This window comes from Saccostrea cucullata, unplaced genomic scaffold (assembly GCF_032062105.1).
Source record: "Saccostrea cucullata isolate Sc308-1 unplaced genomic scaffold, CSIRO_AGI_Scuc_v1 ctg2987, whole genome shotgun sequence".
Taxonomy (NCBI): domain Eukaryota; kingdom Metazoa; phylum Mollusca; class Bivalvia; order Ostreida; family Ostreidae; genus Saccostrea; species Saccostrea cuccullata.
The window spans coordinates 92,999-117,076 of NW_026918383.1; the positions used below are offsets into that span (position 1 = coordinate 92,999).

General features: G+C 31.6%; 3 protein-coding genes across 3 annotated transcripts; 2 read left to right on the forward strand and 1 right to left on the reverse strand.

Annotated features, from left to right (window-relative positions):
• Positions 1-301: 301 nt before the first annotated feature.
• On the reverse strand, positions 302-3,148 carry LOC134264311 (uncharacterized). Its single transcript, XM_062746611.1, has 4 exons — positions 3,098-3,148; positions 2,925-3,000; positions 1,352-1,502; positions 302-776 (listed from the first exon to the last, which is right to left on the reverse strand). Exons 1-3 carry the CDS (start codon positions 3,104-3,106, stop codon positions 1,372-1,374), a joined length of 216 nt encoding a protein of 71 aa, XP_062602595.1. The 5' UTR covers positions 3,107-3,148; the 3' UTR covers positions 302-776; positions 1,352-1,371.
• A 256-nt stretch (positions 3,149-3,404) lies between these two features.
• Positions 3,405-10,578, forward strand: LOC134264279 (acid ceramidase-like). Its single transcript, XM_062746584.1, has 13 exons — positions 3,405-3,542; positions 3,675-3,718; positions 4,281-4,365; positions 4,859-4,951; positions 5,058-5,136; positions 5,316-5,390; positions 7,263-7,308; positions 8,126-8,270; positions 8,469-8,523; positions 8,716-8,882; positions 9,288-9,455; positions 9,747-9,803; positions 10,306-10,578. Exons 1-13 carry the CDS (start codon positions 3,477-3,479, stop codon positions 10,393-10,395), a joined length of 1,170 nt encoding a protein of 389 aa, XP_062602568.1. The 5' UTR covers positions 3,405-3,476; the 3' UTR covers positions 10,396-10,578.
• A 2,178-nt stretch (positions 10,579-12,756) lies between these two features.
• On the forward strand, positions 12,757-22,920 carry LOC134264329 (cyclic nucleotide-binding domain-containing protein 2-like). The gene is made up of 17 exons (XM_062746627.1): positions 12,757-12,826; positions 14,181-14,849; positions 15,460-15,533; positions 15,844-15,958; positions 16,716-16,790; positions 17,223-17,311; positions 17,752-17,825; positions 18,349-18,437; positions 18,570-18,721; positions 20,781-20,858; positions 20,961-21,021; positions 21,120-21,231; positions 21,371-21,438; positions 21,533-21,649; positions 21,779-21,937; positions 22,168-22,227; positions 22,478-22,920. Exons 2-17 carry the CDS (start codon positions 14,220-14,222, stop codon positions 22,667-22,669), a joined length of 2,145 nt encoding a protein of 714 aa, XP_062602611.1. The 5' UTR covers positions 12,757-12,826; positions 14,181-14,219; the 3' UTR covers positions 22,670-22,920.
• The last annotated feature ends 1,158 nt before the right edge of the window (positions 22,921-24,078 follow it).

Consider the following 24,078-nt stretch of genomic DNA (forward strand, 5'->3'; position numbering starts at 1 on the left):
ACAAACCATAATGCTAGGAACTTTTGTCCCTACACAAATTTTAAACAACATTGAAGGTACATTAATCTCAGTGAAATCCATAGAAACTAAAAACTTTGGTTTGGTGTTTTTAGTTGCTATGAATCTCGCTAAGATCAAAAGAACATTTGCAGCTATAATAAGTGAATATATACTTCAAGAAAAACGCATTTATAATAACTCATGTCAGAAAAAAACAATAGAACCATTTATATGTGATCTAAATGAAAACTCTCAATTCAGCATGTTCAAATGAGCTTAAAAATGACCCAAAAAGTAGAAATTGATAATATCTGATTTATTATGAAGAAGCATCTATCCATTAACAGTACACCAGTTATAAATCTGCATACTTACACAAGATGACCAAAGCAAACTTATTAACTCGGAAATAAGACAGATTCTTTTCAAAAATATAATTTTATAAAAATCTTCTTCACTCAATTATAATTTAAAAAATCAATCCAAATTATAAATTTTAAAAAAACATGATTAGGAAAATTCAAAAATCTAAAGTCTTAAATAAACATCACATTATTCTGATGATAACTTTTTTTTTAATCAGTGAAGATAATGTTAATTCAATATCTAATTACCATGCTCATAAAGAGCTAGTCAATACATGTAGGTTAAAATAAAATATGAGATGCAGTGATAGGATGATATCACTATTTTTCCTCCTCCTAAATATGAAGATATTAGATGCAGCAGATGAATTTCTCTGTCTAGCCTCCATTTACACTCCAACTTGGTCAAATCTGTGGAGGAAAACAAAACCCAAGCTTAAGGTATTATATCTAACTTATTTGAGGTGTTATATCCAGCTAACTGAGGTTTATATCAGGCTTACTATCCAGCTTACTGAGGTTCAAATCCAGCTAACTGGGGTAAATATCTGGCTTACTATCAGCTTAACGAAGTTCATATCTTGCTTACTAAGGTTCATATCCAGCTTACTGGGGTTTATATAAAGCTTATTGAGGTTAATATTCAATTTACTATCTGGCTTACTGAAGTTCATATCCAGCTTACCGAGGTTCATAACCAGCTTACTGGGGTTCATAACCAGCTTATTGAGGTTTATATCCAGCTTACTGAGGATTTAAATCCAGCTTACAGTGTATATATCCAGCTTACTATCTGGATTACTGAGGTTTATATCCAGCTTACTGGGATCTGGATCCAGCTTATTGAATTTAATAATTTAAGTATCATTCACTACTTCATTACTTCATATAATAAATTTTAACCAATGATTTTAATCATTTTACATTAGCCTTAGCTTTGTTTGTGAACACTCTGATTGTCCTAACCTTCACTTTTGAATACCCACCATTTCAATGATGAAGCTGACTACACTGTTCCCAGGAATTTGGTCTCTTTTCCTGTTTTCTTAAGCTGTTCTAACAACTCATCAGAGGACAGTGATGATGTCACCTTGACCTTCTTAGTCTCTACGTTGGTCTCCACATTAGTCACTTTATCTAATAAAATGTTTCTATTTTAATTTTCATTGAATGTAACCAAAAAAACAATTGAAACAGTATTGCAAGGGTTTAATACCAGTTAAACTTTTAAAGCTATATATGGCGTATCTAGTGAGCTATGAGATTAAGTGTAGATTAAGATGATTTTTGTTAACAACATTCAAATTTAATTTTTCACTGATTTTAAACTTAAATATCCCCACGTTTCTATATGTTAAATTGACTTTAAACCTTGTCTGATATTTTTATCCAAGTTGGAAATAAATTGGTTATTGTTTTAAATCTCAGATATCTATAAAACACGATTGATTTAAATTGTGTAATTTACAGGAAAGTCTTATTTTTATATAAAGTAACAAAACAATTAGAAAAATCTTTTTAATTTTAGTTATTCTGATCTTATCAAAAATATGTCATAGGCCTATATAACTTTAAAAGACAGTCGAGGGGGAGGTGGGATCAAATTTGGGACAAGAATAGAGACTCAATCATTTATTATGTTTCCTTTATAATTATACAGGAAACATATACTTGATTGCAATAATCAAATCTTTACAGTGTTAATGAAAAATGAGGTCAACAGAAAAATAGACTTCTTTTGTTATTTTGATGAAAAGTTGAAATGATGTTTAACATACAATTTATCTTGTAAATTATGGAAAGGGATATGATCAAGACATTTATACTAGAATTTTTTTTTATTAAAAACACAATGAATTATTGCATATATAGATAATTGTTCACAGTTGTTAACATTGTTCTCGTATTATATTCATCTCATTTGAACAAAAATTTTACCACAAAGCACTCAGTTCACACATTTACAATGATTTTGTTGGTGAAATATAATTAAAAACTTTATTTCTTTACGTGTATCTGAGTAATAAATATGGTATACTTAAAATTCAACGAACAGTGATTGTGTCTGTGAATGCCTTTACTCAATGCTTAAACAGGATGGGTTGGGTTTATACATAAAATAAATTTGTGTAAATAACATACCTACGCGGTCCCGGATCTATCATTTTGTTTACATTGATTCATTGTGTTTGAAAAAAAGCAAGTGTACAATGTAAAGGTGTATACCTGAATACAATTGTAATTGTTTTGTGAAATATTTTCTGACCATTTGTATATATATGTTTAATGTTATCCAAACGTTGTAACAGTTTTAAGAAGAGTACATGTAGGTATAACTATAAGTACACCTGAGTATTGTATGTCAGTACAAGTTATAAGGTAGTCAATTAATTATCTCTAACCTAATTAATTGATTTTTTTTTAAATCCAAAAAAAAAAATACTTTTTGTTTCTGAACTAAGAATAATGGCAAAATAATTTTAGATCAAGGTTAAACTCTTTTAATTTTATTCCTGATAAAAAACCGCAACGCCTAACTCAATATTAAAATTCACTTACCACCTAGCTTTCCTAGCACTCTTTTCGCGGCCCCTGCACATCCCTCACAAGTCATCGCCATCTCAAACTCGTATGTCTGAAATATGTCAATTCAATAAATTAAAACTGATTTACACATTGATCAAAGGACATTTACACAAAAATTTAAAACAGGTACAAAATATTCCACATACCTGTGACATCTTCCTTCCTTGTTCACGTGTCGGCAGCTGTCAAAGATGTGTGCATCTCAAGAACGGTAACTCTTGATTTAACGTACAATGATTCATGTGAAAAAAAGTTTAATAAAAATTAAATTTATATCTTAATCATTCTTTATGACTATTATATTACTTAACATTATCAAACATGATATTAAATTATATCTTTGCATTTTTTTAAATGCCCAGCTTTTTTATTTCAATATTTCTTTTTTCCGTTTTAACCCGAATTTTTTATTTTCACATTTCAGTATTTTTGTGTATAATCTACTTTCACTTTGTCTAAAGTCACGAGTTTTTGTTTTTGTGATTCATTTAATCATTGTTCAACATCAAAGGGGAAGGGTTAACAATGTGGTTTCCAGTCGTGTTTATCCTTTCAGTTTTATTTTGTTTTGGAACTTGTCAATTTCCACCGGTAGATAATTATTACTTCTATTGCAGTATTGTATTGAAACTTGAATTAGATAATCATAAACATTATTGTATGGATATCATTTTGAAATGTATACTTTTTCGACTCTTGACATATATTTTACCCTTTTTTCAGTTTAATGAAACGTGTATTTACAATGCATATCCTCCAAATAAGACGTAAGTTTATATTTTTTTCCTATATTCAAAGGCTTCCTATATTCACAGTCTATACATATTCATAAACAGACAATTTTATCTAAAGTAAATGTTGTGTGATAATTGTGCATTGTTTAGTTATCAATTTTGTCTCTGCTTACATAGCCACTTTCAAAATCAAACTTATCAGATTTCAAAATCAACAAAGTAAACTTGATACATGTATGTAGGTTATGATAACCTATTTGAAATTATAGTGTTCATTATAAATATTTATATTTTGAATTTTTTGTGACCACAAAGAGTGGACTTTTCCAATCATTTCTTTTTTCTTTAATTTGATATATTGTTTATAATCACTAAGAATGATAGTGTGTGTTTAGGAGCAAAAAATGAAGTGCAATGATTTAATACAAAAAAAAAAAATTAAAAAAAACATTTTATAACAATTTTTATTTTTGAATAATTATATACAATTTCAGCAGAACTGGATTTATAATCCCTTAGAATAATTAGATACTAAGTGGACCTTAAATGCTATTATTCATTTGAAGTATGTGAAATATATATTTATATCTTGCAGTCATGCAGTTTCATGGTATACCATAAACTTAGACTTACCAGCAAAGCAAAGATGGACTCAAGTTGGTCAAGATAAAAAAGTGGAGGTATCAGATCTTTTAATTGTCTCCTTAATAGGGTGGATGAGGGTGGGAGGGGGTTAAAATCTACTCATTAGTTAATACCATAAGTACATATACAAGTAATGTAAGATATATATTTTCTTAAGAAGGATTTAAGTATCTATATAAAATTTACATGTATGTCACATACTTGTCCATCTTGATATATATGTATAGTCTTGTATTGCAGTCAATTCTATGGTATATACCTATCTGGCATAAGTATTAAAATGATGATGGCCTGTAAACTGCATATCTCTAGATTTGAATTTTGATTTACAGTGGTTTATGAATTACTCCTAGAAGTGTATCATTATAAACTGCTACTGAATTTTTGTGTGTTTAATTTATATATAGAAAGATATTTGCAGTAAATTTGTTGAATATCTCATATCCATGCACTATCACTTTGTAAATACTACCTTCAATTTAAAAAAAAAAGGTTGTGATGCACATTGCTTTCATTGCATGGTTTTAGATCAAGAAGCTTGTGGACACATTTGTTGACTTTGCCAAAGCATGGAGTGAGAATGCCACTGGAAAAGTCATTAATTATCTAATCAAAGAAGGGGTAAGTTTTAGTTACAATGATTTTTATTTTTAAAGATGGTACTGCTAAAGCAGAAATTTGAAGTTGTCCAACAGGATTTTATTTTTAATTTTGAAATTTTCCTCAGAGTAAATTAGATGATACACTACCACAACCTTATGCTGATGAGATGAGAGGTTTGGCAGATGCTACAGGGATACCACTAGGTTTGTATCTACCGGTCCGGTACATAAAATTGAATGCTCCAGATTGGCTCTGAAATGAGTTTATGTTTATAACAATCTATTAAATTAGATGTTAGATGTAGCGAGTGTGCGAGCGGATCTAGCATCTAATTTTAATTAGACTGTGTTTATACATTTATTGATTTCATTTTATTTTTCAGGAGAAATTGTGCTGTACAACATATTTTATGAATTGTTTTCTGTGTGTACATCCATTGTGGCAGAGGACCCATCTGGTTAGCCATTTTCTGATCTATCTTCTTCTAAATTCTAGAGTGACATTTTTAGGTCACCTGAGTAAACACAGGTGACCTATTGCTATCCGTTTTCGTCCGTCGTCGTGTGTCGTGCGTCGTGTGTTAACATTTGAACATTTTCAGCTTCTTCTCTGAAACCACTGAACCAATTTTAACCAATTTTGGCATACAGCATCTATGGGTGAAGGGGAACAAAAATTGTGAATTTCATGGTCCCTGTCCCCCTGGGGCCTTGGGGGTGGGGCCAAAACCACTAAAAATAGTGCAATCTTTAAAAATTTTCTTCTTACTCCTGGACATCAAGCAGACAAACTGTTGGTATGAAATCAGCATTGAGTCCTCTACCAAAAAATTCATGGCCCCAAATTTCTATTGATAATATTTGCATTAATTCTTTTCTTCTTCTCTGCTCCTGGATATCAAATTAACAATCTAAGTACATAGTTATGATGAGCAAGAGTGCCTTTTTCAGATTTGTGAATTTTATGGCCCCAGGGTCAGGGGTTTGGTGCTAACATTTTTAGTGAAAATGCATTAATTCTTTGAAAATTGGGTATTAAATAAACTTGTAAAGTTTGAACAAATGCAAAATTGTGAACATGGCCCCAGGGTCAGGGGTTCTGGTGCTAGGGTGGGGCATTAGTGAAAAGGCATTAACTCTTTGAAAATCTTCTTCTCTATTCCTGTGTATTAAATAAACTAACTAAGTATATTGTTATGATGATTAAGAGTGCCTCTTTCAAAATTTTGAATTTTAAGGCCCCAAAGTCAGGGGTTCTGGTGTTAGGGTGGGGCTCTATTGATTATACAGTGAAAATGCACTTATGCTTTGAAAATCTTCCTCTCTGCTTCTGGGTATAATATAAACTAAGTACATAGTTATGATGAGCAAGAGTGCCTCTTTCAAAATTTTGAATTTTATGGCCCCTGGGACAGGGGTTTTGGGGTTAAGGCTGGGCTCTATTGGTTATATTGTGAAAATGCATTTATTCTTTGAAAATGTTCTCTGCTTCAGGGTATTAAATAAACAACATAAAGTACATAGTTATGATGAGCAAGAATGGCACCTCAACCAAATTTGTGATTTTTTATGTCCCCTGTGTCAGGGGTTTTGCCATTTGCTTTTTTTTTTTGGGGGGGGGGGGGGACTTTTGATTATATAGTGAAAATGCATTAATTCTTTGGAAATATTTTCCTTTGCTCCAGGGTATTAGATTATGCCAATGATCTAAGTATATATATATATTTTTGATGAAAAAAGGTGTATCTAGCAAAACAGTTAATTTCATGCCCCCTGGGTCAGGGGTATAGGGGGGGGTACATAGTCTGAAAATAAATTAATGCTTTGAAATCTGCTTTTTGGTATTAATCAACCATTTATGATGAAATAAAATTTATGATAAAATTTCCAAAATTTTTTCTGTGTGTAGGTGCATAACTGGTTATAAAGTGGAAGAGCATTTTCTCTTTGTTACTCTGATCTACGTCTGGGTATTAAGTAACTAGAGTAAGCATGGTAAGTGTATAATTATGATAAGCAATAGTGCCTCTTTCAAAATTATGAATTTCATGGCCTCTGGTTTAAAACACGAAATAAATTCAATTGTTAAAAGTTGTTACATGACCCTCAGGTGACCGTGGGCCTCTTGTTAATTTGAATTAACTGTTAAAAATATTCTGTAAAAAGAACAGATAAAGACAATTTAAAAAAAAATCTTGATTCAATGTGAATATTCTAGCATCTAAATTTTGTTCTTGAGCCAGCTGAATGCAGAGAAATTCTGTTTTTTCCCATTACTTAATTTTTAATGGAGATGACATTTTGATTATTTTCATATTTTTATTTTTCAGGAAAACTATTCCATGCAAGAAATCTTGACTTTGGGCTGTTCCTGGGGTAAGAGGAAGAATGAAAGATACAATATACACCTAGCAGTTTTTTTTTACATGTACTGCAGATTTAGAAGTGATATATGCTTAATTAATAATTATGACTTTTGATTTTATTTTAAGCATCACTATTAAAATCTATAATAGCTAATGTTCATATTATTATAAAGCTTGTACTTATATGCCTTTTGAATCATTTCTTTTCAGAGGTCGGAAAAACAACCTCGAATGTATTAACATCACCAGATGTTAAAAATTTATACATTTCCTGTTTATTCAAATATAGGATAGACAGAGTTAGAAGTCCCTTCTATCATATATTTTAGGTTATATCATTACATTGAATAAAGTTAAACTCCATATTCCACAGATAAAAGGTTTCCATGCATTTATTTCAAAGATCATGAAAAGGGAGGGTTGTCATGGCGTCTACCATATACATTCAAGGTCGTTTTTCCGCTATAGTCGGAAAGGCCGGAGAAGTTGTGATTGCTGCACAACTTTGAGTGAGTTATATCCCTTGGCTTACCACAAGGTTTTGAAAATATCCTTTTTACACATTTTTGATTTTAAATTTAATAGAGAAGAATTTAATTCAAGAAAGTATTCATTCAGGTATTTTCCGAGGACAAAGAGAGAAAGGGGATAACTATGCAAATATATTTTAGTTGTGCAATATCTGAGAGACATTAAGCTACAAAGAGGAAACACAGCAGTATTTTTATCCAGTATATCGAGCAAGATGATTGCACAGTGTGAGCATTTAAGACCAATAAGTAAGATTTTGGAAAGAAATTAGGACTGATATAAGGTTTTTGTTGTAGTTGGGACACCAGAACAAAAACTTGGGAAATAACAGATACCCTGCGACCTACGATCGTCAATCTGGACTTCCAAAGAGGAGGAAAAACTGTCTTCAAGTCTGTTAACTTTGCAGGATACATTGGAATCCTTACAGCCATCAAGCCAGTTAGTATTCATTACTGATAAAAGGATACATCAGCATATCTAGCTCTTCCATCTTTCAATTTGTGATGGACAACTATACTTTGTCACCTCCATCTTAAAATGCTTCTTACGTCTTCGTACCTGTCTAGTACATGTACCATATACATGTATTTGTGTTATAGTCATGGTATAACAGACTTCTTTCTTGTGTTATTTCAGGGAATTTTTACATTGACTATGAATGAGAGATTTGGTCTGGATGGTGGATATATTGGTATGATTATCATGCATATTGAAAGATATTTTATTATAATTATTTAAAGAATTATCTATCAATAAAGTAGTTTGATGGTGATGCAGTGAAGTAAATGTACAACTACATATAAAAGTACAACTACTGTATACCTGAAAATTGACAATCTTCAAAAAAAAAAAAAAATTCATACACTTCTTTATTTACCTGTAGGAGTCATTGAATGGATTCTGGGAATCAGAACAGGGAAATGGATGGGATTTTTGACCAGAGAGACAATGCTAAATGCTGGTTCTTACCAGGAGGCAGTAGGCATGCTGTCTAAGACAGAGATGCTGGCCCCAGCCTACTTCATAGTGGGAGGCAACAAGTCGGGAGAGGTCTGTTGGTTTTTGTGTTCAACAAAATATAAAAATGTAATTTGGAGAGGGAGAAATATTATTTAATCTACATGTGTATCAAACTGATGAAAGTTACCAAATAAAATGCACTGTTAAACCATACAGTATACAATGATTTCAGTTAATGTTTTGAAATTGAAGCACTTTGGTGCTTTGATTAACAGAAAACTTCCTGACATATACTTGAATTAAATTTTACTCAAAATTCAAAAAATTAAAACTGCAGGTTTAAATCATGGTGTTTCTTAAAAAATGATGAAGGCTTATAAAAAACAAAAATATATGTATTGAACGATATTGAAAGGGGGGATCACATACCCCCCTCCCCAAGAAAAAAGTTAGTACATGATTAATCACTATCAAACATGATAAATTTTTCTGTAGGGCTGTGTAATCACCAGATCTCGTGAGGCAGCCATTGATGTATGGGAGATGAAGAAAGCCAATGGTTGGTACATTCTGGAGACAAATTATGACCACTGGGAAAACCCCCTTTTCTTAGATGACCGGCGTACTCCAGCCCACAGATGTATGCAGAAAACTACATCACAGGTTAGTGTTCAAATATTATTAAAAATAAACATAAAAGATAAACAAATACATGTACAAGATCAGTATCTTGGGCTGGATTCATTGACTAATGTGTGTTAGATTTACAAATACATTTATATAATTGTCATTTGTCAATTTTGAATTTTCCCTAATTAGCAAAGTTTTCATTGATTTGATATTTGTCTTTGTAAACTTTCAATAAAAACAGATCATATTTGTCAGATATTGATTTTCAATAGGCATATAAGATTAAAAACAGAGCTAATTAAAGTTTTGAATTGTTCATTTCAGAATGTGTCAATCAAAGGATTATTCAATGTATTGTCTTCAAAGCCTGTTTTGAATAAGGTACATGTATACTTCCAATATTTCAGTGGTAAATTGATTTTATATCAAATTGAAAAAGAACAGAAATTGATATCAAACAGTGTGATCCACTGAATTACTCAAACTTAACTTTAAGATAATTTTTACATAAAGGTGCAGGCTTTCTTCTAATATTTTAGTGATAAATTGAGTTTGATATAAAAATGAAAAATAGAAATTGATATCAGTGTGATTTATTAAATTAGTCAAACTTTGCCTCTTATGTAATTTTTACACTAAGGTACACACTTAATTACTTCCAATTTTTCTGTGATCAATTGATTTATATTTCAAAATGGAAAACAGAAATTGATATCAAAAGTGTAAGCCACTGAATTACTCAACTTACCTTTCATTTATTTAATTTTTACTTTGAGGTACATGCTTACTTCTAATATTTCAGTGATAAATTGATAGTCATATTCAAATGAAACAGTTTGACCTGCTGAATTTTTCAAACTTCCCCTCTGAATATTTTTTACAGTTAACTACTTACTCAGCTGTGATGCAAGTCAATTCTGGTCACCTGGAGAGCTGGCTCCAGTATTGTCCTGATCCTTGTCAGCCATTTTAGTCTAGGACAACAAGCAGACGACAAAACATTCCATAGCTATGTGACTGTGATAAAGATAATACTCACAATGCAATACTTATATAGTTTTTTTTTTTTAATTTGTACTCTTCAAATCATAAGCTGAATTTGTTTGAAGTCATCATAATATTTATTCTCATGTCAGATATTTATTTATCCAATATTGTTAAGGTTTAATAAGTTTCTTATTGAAATGAAGTGTGAAAATTGAAAATGTGGAAATGTTAAATTGTTACTTTCCTTTAATCAAATCACACAAATACAGTACTACAAATGTATATAAAATAGCCACTATTATTTGCATGTTCATGAAAATTACATTGATGCTTTATGTTATGTTTCTGTTGATTATTTTTTACAATAAACAAATTTTAAAAAATTGTACAGCAATGTATTTGTTAAATAACTAAACTTCTGTTTCAAAAACTCAATTTTTTAAATCAATTTTTAATGATTAGCTTCTTTGAAGGGTTCTTTCAGATGATATATGCAATAGAAAAAAAATGTACTACAGTAATACCTTAGCAATATTTTTAAAGCTACATGTATACATGTATATGGCGTATCTGAGCTAAAAAAAAAAATTAAAATATGAGATTAAGTGTACATTAACATATTTGTTTTTTTTACAATCAAATTCACCGATTTTGAACTTAAATATCTCAATGTTTCTCTAATTAAATTAACTTTAAACTGTGTTTGATACCTGGTATTTAATTGTGGAGTCGGTAAATAAATCGGGTTTTGTTTTAAATCTCGGATATCTATGAAAAGGAGATTGATTTAAATTGCATAATATATAATTTACAGGAAAGTCCTCTCTTTATATAAAGTAACAAAACAAATTTATATAAAAGATCTTTTTTAATCTTAGTTAGTCTGAACTTATAAATAAAGAATACCATAAATGAAAGGCACATTATTCTACAGTGAAAATTTTAGTTGATAAATAAACGACAATAGAGGGGGAAAGATAGAGAATGGACTCTTCACAACAAATGAATAATATTTATCAAACTTTATTAAAAAGAAGAATAGTTTTAAGTTTGATCGAACATGATTAATGTAAAAATGTATTATTTTTATGTCATATCAATTCTTCTTAAGTTTTGCAAATCTTTAAATTTTTTGTATATTGAATCCCCGACATTGATACTACAGTTTGCATGAAATTTCTTTCGGGTTTGTTATGGTGCAGAACTATTTGCTAAATCTCTCACTGACTGTGTAAACAAATAAAAAGTCGAACATGAAACCACTTAAGTCGATAAATACGTTTCAGATAGTAGTAATAAAATTACACACATCACTCTTGTTTCTAAAGTAAACTTAACCAAGAAAAGAAACAAAAATAGATTAATGTTTTATTGAATATTTTTGTTTATAAACACGCTTAAATTATGACTGATTCATTATTTAAATGACACCCCCTTAATTTTTCATATATTTTTATATTGTATAAATGTATATTAAAAAATTTTAAAAAGCCATTTTATAGCTATGTCCCTTCAATAATTGCGTTCACTTGAGGATTTTTTTTTTTAATTTTGCTTGTCAGAAATTTTTATCTCGATAGCGCATACAGTATATAGTATGCAACCCCCCCCCCCCCCTTCTCAACTAAATTTACTTCCTACGTACATGTACCTTCGGTTTGAACATAAACATATTTTATTGTTTAAATGTTAGAACAAAAGGATTGGATCTTCAATCTGCCGTGTTTATGTGATTAAATTACCAATTAAGATGGAAGGTATTTAATGAGGAAAGTATAAAAAGGTCACAATCGTAAAACAAATATTAAAATATTGAAAATTCGACCCAATGTGTCAAAGGCGTAAATATATAATCCGCTATTTAAGTTGACCCACACAAGAAAATATCGTCTCCAGAAGAAACACGTTGAAGTATGCCTGTTTCTTCGAGACAATCGCATAAATATCTCGTAATGAAGTCTCTTTGGGTTTGAGGAACGTGTGACGGGGGTTTAAAGGGTTTAAAGGGCCCGCAGACTTTTAAAATGCAGAAAAAATCTACAGAAATGAAATAGCAACATTGACTCAGTATAATCAACATGGCTGGTCACTTTCTATTGTAAAACGTTGAATAGAGCAATACTTCACAGCAATCTTTGTTTGATTGAGTTTAATAGCAAATATAACAAATAATGAAACCAGTGTGAGATTTTTTTTGTTCTGTTTTTGTCCTGATTAAATAGATCTGGTATCGAATAGATTTGAAAGATGAAAGTGTATGTCAGTCATTGCCCCAAGTGACATTAAGGGAGTAAAATATTATTTCTGACGCTAAAAATTTCTGCTTTTTATTGTTTTTGAAAGATATGTTATTGTGACGTCATAATGCCGATTGTGACGTTTCATTAATTGTTAAATTCCGTAGGACAAAAACAAAGGTAAGTCCTTTTCATCTTACTGTTCTTATTTTTGTTCCTAATTATTTTACAAATATATGGATATGGGTTATCTGTTAAGAGTACATCAAACTCATTTCTTAATGTTGACACTGGTGTTCAAAAAAGCAAATCAAAATTGCATCTTGCGTAATTTAAACCCATTACTCCATCATACGTTACTTAGAAATGAAGAAACCATTTGATGTCGTCTTGGTTTTAAAGACAAGATGATACTTAACTTCGACATAAATCAGTTAGACCTTACACCTATTCGCAAAAACAGAATACAGACCTTTTTTGAGCGTTCCGTATGTTGACACATGCGTGGTATATCTTTATATGTAAATTTACTTAACCAAGACTGAGAAAAAAAATAAACTAATGCCTGTCTGTTCCGTGATATAAAATGACCCCTCCCCCAATAAGATTTTTTCCACGAATTTAAAACCTTAATAAAATTTTCATTTTTCTCAACCTATTATTGATTCACTTAATTACCAAGTTTAATTTTCTTTAGCAAAATTTGATATGAAAACAGTAAATATTAGTAACTTGGGGGTTGTAGATCAAAACGTTTTAGATTCAAAAAATATTTTCCACAGAAAAGTAAAGTCGTCATTTTATGGGATCTTACCAAGTATATCAGACATTTTACGTTTCTGTATCCCATATATTCAATATAATTTTCACTTTTCAATATAAACCAATTTAAATCACAGCCTAATCCTGTCGCCCGTTAGGTCAATCAAACTGGATATTTTACCGTTTTGATATATTAAATTGCAATCTACCGTTTTCCCCGTGCTTAGAGATGGAACAATTGATAAATAATATTTTCTTGAGAAATATTCTTCTACGAAATTGTTTTGCAATTACCCCACAAGAAAAGTTTTCCGTTGATTTGGTAAAATGACCAGTTATTTTTGCTAGCTGGTGTTTCGAAGGTGTGAATGCGCATTTGATTTATTACTTCAGATTACTGATCAATAATTTTTGTCCCATTGTAAAGTGATGGCAAAACATTGTCAACTGCTTGAGAGCATTGACTCTTGCCAATACCTAGGAGACAACCGGTAAAATTGGGCTGGAATAAATCTACTGGAGTGATACTTAAAGATACTTCACAGTTTAAAATTCGTCGTATCGTCCAATTCATCCATATCTTTACGGCAAACAAGCAATTGTTATCAACTTTTGGAATTTACCAAAAAAAAAAAATTCTGACCACATATCACTCTTAGCAGTTGCCGAGATGTAAAAGCTAATTTCTTGAAAAAAACGAAACAAGAGTTTGTTGATGTGATGTGTAAGTGTTTTATAATGACATTGTTTTATTGCCTATTTCTTAAAACAGAAGTGTGTTAAATGATGCCAGATTTTGGATAAAGTCGAGATGAGTGAACCGCCGGAAACAGATCTCGATTATTATTCCAGACCCGAAAATTACACCGGTAGCAACCTCCAGTCCTTGCAGAAGTTCACTCTTGCCAAGCAAAAGCAGGACAAAGCTTTAGGTGACCAGAATCTAAAAACTAAAAAGAAGAAGAGTGGATTCGATCTCTTCGCTAGATACAAACACATCTTAAAAGGATACGTATCAGATGAAGAAGAAGAAGATGAGGAAGAGGAAGAAGGAGGAGGAGGAAAAGATGGAGGAACAGAGGAAGCGAAGGAAGATTCCGCCAAGAAAACTAAATTCGAAGATATAAAGGAGGAAAGTGAGGAAATTAGTGAAGATAAATTAGACAAAGAGAAAAAGGATGTGAAAGATAAGGTTGATCAAACTGTTTCACCTTCTGGAGATAAACCTCCAAAATCTCCGGCTGATTCCAGGAGGCGTTCGAGTGCAAGTCCTTTTCCACCGGGATTCGAATCGACCCCGTCCCCACGAGACAGTGTCACCAGTACCTCACCTGTTCCCCCCAAACCCAGGGGGCAACCAGATGTTTCTGGGGGACGGTCGTCGGTTTCTCTGCGTTTTACAAAGCAACAGCAGATTGCTAAGGAACTACGTGCAAGTGCAGTGAGTACAATTCACATTTTGTTTTTGAAAAAAAAGAAATCTTAGAACTGTAAATATCATGCGTTTTCCTCTGTTCCAATTTATTATCTCTGACAGCTTAAATATCATTTAGATACTACGTACATTAATAATGTTACTGACTGGGATGGTTTTAAATGAATTATAACTTATAAGTATGAACAGTTTTAAAATATAGTTTCGATGTCTAAATATCTGTTATGATTTAAATAATATACAATGTATTTTTTACTTTACTTTTTAAAGCAATTTTCACTCAGTAAATCTAATAAGTTACAATGCTATGTCGAATCTAAAGCTATTTTTGTTTTATAAAGTAGATGTGTAAAGGTTTAAAGTTACGATAGTTGCAAACAATATTTTTAAAAACAAAGACTTTAAAATCTCCAAGAGATGTATCCAGAAGTTAAATCTGAAAAGAAGGGCATGATGACATTTAAAAATTACAAAACAATGGTTTTAAGGATGTTGACTTGCATTTTAACAATAAAGCATTTAAATGCTAAGTTCTGTTATTTGTCTTATGTGTACATTTTCGTCATCGAAATAAGACATCATTGCTTTGCATGACAAGTAGCTTTAATATTTGCAGCTTCGAGAAAAATTTCGGAAAGCTATTTTCTGGGTGAAAATTGCTCTCAAGTTTTCAAGTTCAGCCTCTGGCAGGTAAGAAATTTATTCATTTTTAAAAATATTTAAAAATTATAAATATGTAGTATATAATCATGTGATATTAATCATTAATTTTTGAATTCACTGAATTCGAAATATGAACGCAGTAGGTTATATATCCTATAGTAATTCTTAATAAGAACTGAAGTAAAACTTAATAATTACGGGTGAAATGTTATAAATTATGCAACATGTACCACATAAATCAAATACTAGTAATATATATAGAACTTTTTTTCTGAAGTTCGAATGAGATACTAAATTTTACATTATACATTTATAATATATTTTTAACATGAAACAGCGACCCAGGAGAGGGTATGAAGACTTTCATGGACATCTCCAGCGAAGTGGAGTCCTCCAGTATGAAAAGTTCCGGACTTTCATTTGATCCTAATTATTTCAAGGCAAACAAAGAGGTATAAATAAAAATTTCATTTTCAGAATTCAACATTGTAAATAATAATGATGATGACAATGAACTTGTGAATTCTTCCATATTACCATATCACCAAAAACCTATCCATGGATATAATTCACTTTCTAGTATAAAAATAAAAATACAAATTTGCATTTTCCCTACAAAAACCAGAATCAATTATCTCCAAAAGTCAAGCAATCGTTTAAATTCAAATTTGAAAGTAATTTGTCATCTATTCAAGTTTGCTATTCATAACATGTCTTCCCAAAAGATGGTTTTGGGGATTAAATTTTCATTACAAGCATACAGAAAAGTTCATTGACAAGGTATCCGCGTTCAAGACTTGTCATCACTCTGTTGGAGGGGAGGGGGTCATGTATTTTAAATGACCAATTAACACATCTCGTTGGAAACTGGCTCACCGGAAAAAAAAACCTCCTCCAAGTATTAAAAAATGTGGAAAAGAAGTTTCCTCTAATGGTTCCGATATGAGCATTTGAAAAACAGATCTTTGTTTCATGTATGAAAGTTACCAAAATGTTTTTCATGAAAATGCCCCAAACATGGATACCTTGTCGACGAATTTTTCTGCAAGCTAGTATAATGAAAATTGTTATCCATAATACAGACTTCATGGCAAGAGAAATTGTTGATATTGAGAGCGTTAATCGGCGCGTCCCCTAAGGAAAATGGGGATATAGATCTTTGATGGCCTTAAAACATTAGATGTATGGCTATGTAAATTTGTTTTTCAGATAAATCTCAGCACCGAGGTCAAAGGAATCTTAAGTTTACCATCGGAGCAAAGATCGCCTGAACAAGTCCAAACGGTATAGTGTACGATACTTAAAACAATTAAAATGGTCCTTGATACATCTAAATTGATATCAGAGGAGAGAGAGAGAGAGAGAGAGAGAGAGAGAGATGGAATTTTTTTTTTATTCTAGTAAAGAGCATTTAGCCAGCTGGTTTGAGCAAAAACTTCCCTTCATTTTTATTTTACTATGTCCAACTATGCATGACCAGAATATAATTACTTCTTTTGTGCTGAAAAGTTACCTTTAAATTCCAATTCAAAAAGCCATCATCGGCTTGCTTGCCGTTAATTCTTCAACTTTAATAACTTTCACAGTGCGAAATATATTGAGCAATGGCCTAATTCAGTCGACCTTTTCACATAAATTACTTTTGAAAAAGTACTTTTAATGATTTGATTACGGGAGTGTTAAACTTATCACGAGTTTATTAACTTTTTTTCACAGGCAATGTTTGGTCTACAAATAATGCGGTCCTTTGCTGAATACCCTCTCCATATGCAGGAGAAATTGGCCAAAGTAGCGTATTTTGAAGTGTAAGTTGTACTTTGATTAAAATACCATTGAAAAAATTCTGTTACACAAGGAATTTGCTGATATGTGGAATTGCGGACGCCTGTCATTCCGTATTTTGTAATTTTTTTCTTTTGCCAAATATTTAACCAAATCTAGATCGTTGCGTCGTACGGTTTCATGGTTTTGTTCATCACTTTAAAAACGAGTTCTTTGAAAATAATTTGAATCCAAAATACTTCTACCAATACCGGTTACTAGTTAAATCCAAATCTTTAGAATTAAAAAGTATGACTTTACTGTATGGACAGTGTTCGCTAGTATTTTCTTTACATGTACTGTCTTCATACTCCAAATATTCTATCCTATTTACATTTTTTTAAGAAAGTAACCAATTGTTATGGAGTGATTGGCAAAAAACCCAAACACTTCACCTAAATCAAATTTGGTTTGTTAATTACAGGGTTCCACCAAAACGAATTATCATTAGGCAAGGACATTTTGCAGAAAATTTCTATTTCATCGTCTCAGGTCAAGGTAGGGCATTAATCAAAAGTAAATACAGGTGTTAATTGTTTCTAGCTATCCAAATTATACTTTAACATTTAACGTGTAATTCGAACACATCCTGAGCATATTGCTTTCGTGGAAAATTGCCTGAAAGTGTCGTTTTGCAATGTTGAGCAATGCCAACTCATGCCATAGTAATTGTTATTGCCAACCAATAATTCTCTCTGTCTTTTATCAAGTTTTTGTCTTTATATAAATTTGCTATAACGACAAAAGCTAAATGTAGAATTAATCAGCGGTTAAAGAGAATTGGCAATAACAGTTTCGATGAATACTTTTTGTGTTCTTTCAATATACATGTACATGAACTCCAAAACAAAAAAGCCAAATTGTCCATTTGAATATATATTTTTTATTGAACCTTTTTAAAAAAAACATACAAAGAACATGTTTACAAATTTGAATTAAGAAAGAATCAAGATGATAAAGATGATTTTATATTTTATAAAGTTTATAAAATATAATAATTGCTAAATATTTTTCTTTGCAGCGGTCGTAACACTTCTGCTTAGAGATCCAAAAACCGGGGCTTCATTTGTAAAAACTGCCACAATCATGAGAAGGGGCATGAGCTTTGGGGTAGGTAATAAAAATCTTTGATCCACTTCAACTAAATTGTCACACAAATATTGTTCATATAAATTATACGATTAAAATTTGTCATTTGCTGATTTTTTTTTTTCATTTTTCAAGCATTTTTTTATTTTGTAGGAGTTGGCCCTCCTCCACCATTCTCGTAGGACAGCTACCGTCACCAGTCAAGGGGAGGTACAGCTACTGTCCGTGGGGAGGGCGGATTTCTTTGATATTTTCATGAGTGGGGCTGGTCCTGGGGAAATACCAGAGCATATCAAGTTTATCAGGTAAGTGTTTTGCCTATGACTTTCTTGAAAAGGAAGGTCTATTAAAAAGGGAAGGGTGGTGTTTTTTTTATGAAAAAAAAGTTTTCTATAGATTGTACTTACTATCAACGATTGAAACAGCATTCTAATAAGCCATATTTTCATATGTCATTAATTTGGATGATTTGAGGTAATACATACTTCTAAATGTAAGTGTGAAATTAAAATTACATGTACTTGCAATTATATTTTTTATGCAATTGGAATTGGAATGGCTACTAGTAATTTTAAGTCACAATTGATAACAACGTTTTAAACATTTTACACAGAATATTAAAATATATTCACAGTGATATGTACTGATTTTTTTTATAACTGTTTTGTCAATAAAGCATGAAAATTTGTGACTTGGACTTAAAAATAATTGAAAAAATAGATTGATATTTAACCCGTCCTTCTTCATGTATATTTGAAGTACTTTTAACTCCTAAAATGCATCGTCATGTTTTTTTTGGTATCGTTAGAAATAATAACAGTTATTTACAATCCTTTTAAGACACTTGAGTTTCATGTGTAAGGAGATGAATTTTGTATGTAAGGAGATTGTTTTTCAAATGTTTTATGTTTGTTTAAGATTTGTTCAGCATGTCAGAAACATGCACGAGATTAAATCCTATCCAAATTAAGATTGATTGCTGTTATATACTTTCATTTTTTGTAAAATCCTTTCTGGTGATAAGGGTAGATTAACATCTAATACACTTGTATTTCTAGTACCTGTTTTGTTCCCCAGGTAAACAAGATTCAAGGGCAGTTTTTTACATGTCAGTCCATCTGTCCGAAAACGCAAAATCTTAAAAAGCTTATCCTTGCCCATAACTTTTGAATAGTTGGTGCTTTTTAAGGTTTTCATATTTTACATGTGTATTCCTTGTTAGACAAAAGCTTTCTTTTGGTACCAACATATATGCTCATGGAATTTGACCTTCTATTGTCGCAAAATTTTGCCTTGAAGATTGACCTTCATTTGAAAAACCTTAACCTTAGCCATAACTTTCCAACAGTTGGTGCTTGGGCTTTCATATTTCAAAAGTGTATTTCTTGTAACAAGACTATCTTTAGGGTACCAATGGTTTTTCTCTCAATATTCTAAACTATGATGCACATTTGAAAAAAAAAATCTTTGACAAATTTTCTGATTGGTGCGTTAATGTTTTATATGCGTTTTTTTTAGACAATGCCTTTCTTTGGCTTTTTTTACTTTTTACCTTGACATAAACCTCTGTCTTGAGCTGCATGCCATATCTATGTTTCAGTTTTTCATAAACACATCTTGGTTTTTATGCTTATGGTAAGCGAAAATATGGGGGCATTTAGATTTTAGTTGGCGTGTTAATTCCTTTTTGCCCCTCCCAAAAACATACCAGTAGGCGTATGGTCTTCAACTTTCACTTTGTATCTTTTTTTCCGTATAAGACCTTTCTTTAACTACAGTTAAAACTTTTTTAAAACGGTCAGAACTATTGTTTTCCTTTAAGAATTTCTTTTCTTGGATACCAACAATTTTGACGATATTCATGTACATGTATTTGAACTTTTGAACAATTTGTGCTGGGACTTTCACATTGTATGTCTTTTAACACACCTTCCTTTGTGTACCAACAGATTTGACCTTTTTAAGTGATCTTGCAGTTAAAGCTACTTTTAAAAAAATATATACCTTGAGTGATGATCTCTTCCCTTGAATACCAAATTTGATCGTTTGACTTAGACCTTGGGAGTTTGAACCACTTTTGAAAAACGTTAACTTTGGTAACATCTTTTGAAATGTTGGTGATAATGCATTTTAAATTCACAGGACATACGTGTCATCAATGTTTAAACTAATACTTTTAAAGTTTTTTTTTCCCACTTCAACTGGGATTTCGTGAACCATCTAGTTCCATGCACTTCTCATGAAGTGTTTCCATTTCCTGCAATATTTCGTGTTTCGATTTCTTTTTCAGTTTTTTGTTTACTCTTTCAAGTAATTTATTAAAATTGAATTTATACTTCTGAAAATTTAATTATCCCATTCTAGCACGTGTGATTTTATGAAAGATTGGCCCTTAGAACAACTCTTAGAAAATCCACAACACTGTCTCCTACATTTCTTCAAGTAAGTTGACCAGTATTTTGGCTTTGATTTACTACAGATTTATTGATTATTATTTAATAATTGATCATTAGTTTGAGTTTCTGTTTGATTTTTTTCTTGCAGAAGGAATGTGGTCATAGTTAGAGACAGTACAAATTCCGAATGGCTGTATGTCGTAAAATCGGTAAATATGATTTTTCTTTGGATATACGCAAGAATATGCCCACCTCATTTTGCCGAAACCTTGAATAAATCACTGGATTTATTTTGTTCTTTCAATAGGGCTTTTGTCAAGTCTTAAAGCAGCTGAAAGGCGTAACGCCTAAAATTGGATGGAAAGAAAAGCCTAACCAAAGTAAAATAGAACTTCCAACACTTGAAACTCCTTTACCAGGTATGGTGTGCCATGGTGTTAAAAACCTCACTCACCCAACCATCCCATCTCCCCTTTCCAATAAAAGTATTGCCCATAAAAAGGTATACTTGACCATTTCACTTCTTTTTTAAAAAATGTTTTTTTTTCCTTTTTCCAGGTCCAAAAGTTGATACCTGGAGAAGGAAGAGAAGAAAAACAAAATCTGCCGGTGATGAAAGACGGCTAGTAAGTTTATAATCTTTTTGATCCCAAACTTCACACAACAAATTGAATTTCAAAGAAAAAATATATATGCTGATTTGAAAATATTCTATTTCAGGAAAACCAAGAAAACTTAGAACCTGCTTCTGTGCCACAAGCCATTCCCGGTCCCTCTACCAAAAAGTTCTCAAAAGCTGAATACTCACTGAACCCTGTCACTCGAAAGGCCCATCTGGTATGCCCTTAGCTTCCTTGTTCTGCTTCAAATTGGTATCGGTGACTATATTTATAGATGCAGTGTCAAGGAAATTCCTTTCTGTGGTGATAGGATAAAAAGTCAATGTTATTTTTATTTTTTTTTCAGTCTCCCATAAAAATGTCAAAATATGATACTAAGAAAAAATACGAAGTTCCAGAGAAATGCAAACCTCCCAAACCAAAGGAGCCCCCAAAAGACATACCCCCTAGCAAACCCCCTCCTGTGTTCGTCCAGGTTGGAAGTCTCAAACCTAAGGATGTCTTTGTAAGAGCAAAATTATTCATTCAAATAGAATACTTTTATTGCATTATAACTTTGGGATTTTTTTTTATCCAACCCTTTTCTAATAAGGTGTTGGTGATAGTGAACGGAGCGGATCAGAAATCTAAGCTAGCGAAGATTCTACAGGAAAAAAAAGTTTTGGGATCTGAAATCTTAGCTAGCAAAGATCTATAGAAAAGAGTTTTTGCCTAAACTTTTTGCATCATTTACAGGGCTTAGAGACGATACAGTTCGAGGACTCTATAGAAAATCCAAAGACAGTGGTTACTCTGGTAAGGATTTATCATTCAATTCAATTCTTAAGGTTTTTATCTCTTTAAAATATTTTGTAGGTATTAAAAAGTCTTGCACAAAAACGTATACTGACCACACAGCCTTCAAGTTCTTTATCCTCTCTTTCAACACCACCAACACTAAATCTTGACGCATATGAAAAATTGAAATTCTCACATGTTTTCTCTCAAAGAAAAAAAAAATTTAAATTGTTTAATTAAGTAACCATTAATTTTTTTTGTTCCTTAGGTATCCAGAGGAGCAGAATGCATAATGCTGAACAAAGAATTTTTTGCCAAACACGCCAACGAACAAGTCAAAAAATTGATACGTCATCAAGTCCGACCGTACCCAGATGAAAACACGTTCCAAAACAATCTTCAGATAAAAGAGAACTGGGAGTTGTATAAGAAAAGTCTTATTGATGATCTCACGAGTTGATCAACGTCATCATTAGGATATCGTCATCAATGTCTAATTTTTATAACAGGGGTCTTCTCAAAAGAACTTCTGTTATCATTTAATTTATTTGATGCTGATTTTTAACTGTTTTTTGTGAAGTTAGAGAGAATGTTATGGGTTTTTTTCTCAAATAAGATATGCGTGGTATAAATCTTTCTCTTGTTGAGTATAAATTCCGAGGCAGTATTCGAAAATATTTGCTGCAAAAAATATTTTTAAGCATTAAAGAAATTGCCAATAAAATTTGTAATATGTTATGAGATGCTTTATTTTTTAATATATGAAGTAACATCAAGAAACATCAAAATAATACAAAATGACAATAACTAATTGCTATATACATGTAAATGGCAATGCCAAAAGCTTATATTAATCATCATATTTTAATTTTCAATTAAATGGGTGAAAGTACATGTCAATACAAAATTTTTAAGAGGTTTAATTCCACCTTGTGAATTCAGATGACATTTTCATCAGTTTAGAAGAATTCACATTTGTTTCTTGAATAAAAACTTAAGTACATCACAAGGCACTAATAAGACATGCACAGGATCTCGCTTCAAAGTATAATAGATCAACATCTGTGTAAAAAAAAGGGATTGTCGAATCAAGGTACTACTGTTCATAACGGGTATATAGTCAACAAATAAAGGAATAAGGATGAAGAAGGTACCATTGAACATAACTTGGATATTTTCAAAATAAATGGATAACAATCGATGTCACAATACAAACCGTGCATATTATCAACAAATAAAGGAATCAGAGCAATTTAGGTACGACTTTATATAACAGGTACATTATGTCGTCCACAAATAAAGATAACAAAGTAGAGTTCCACTGTACAAACCGACTACATCTTCAACAAACAAAGGATAAGAACAATTTTTTGGGAAGAAGGACCAGTCCTGCTCACTAAAATGATTTTCATACAATTTATGAACAGTTTTAGATCAGAAGATGAGACAGAAATTTTAATAAGCATTATGCTTGATTCAGTCTTTCCTTAGCTAACAGATGTGTTCAGTACATCCGCAATTTGATTCAAGATTTACACTGATGATACAGCTAGAATATTCCTCTAAGTTTTATTCACAACACTAGACGCTTTAGTAGATGTACTGCTTGTACTTTCCTCTAGCTTTTTGGCCTTAGCTTTGGAAAAGATGCCTCTAACTCTGCAGCAAACCGTGAACATGGTGAAAATCTCCCGGCGAAACTGCTCACATGCTCCCACAATGATCCAGAAATTGATCAAAGCAGCAGCCGCGGAAACAATTTCACGGAATTTGTACAGTACTTTCATAGCCTCCAGATCCATTTTGCCCCAAACATCGTAGATCTCCATTTTGGTAATAAAAGTGATGATGAGATTGAATAGGCCAATG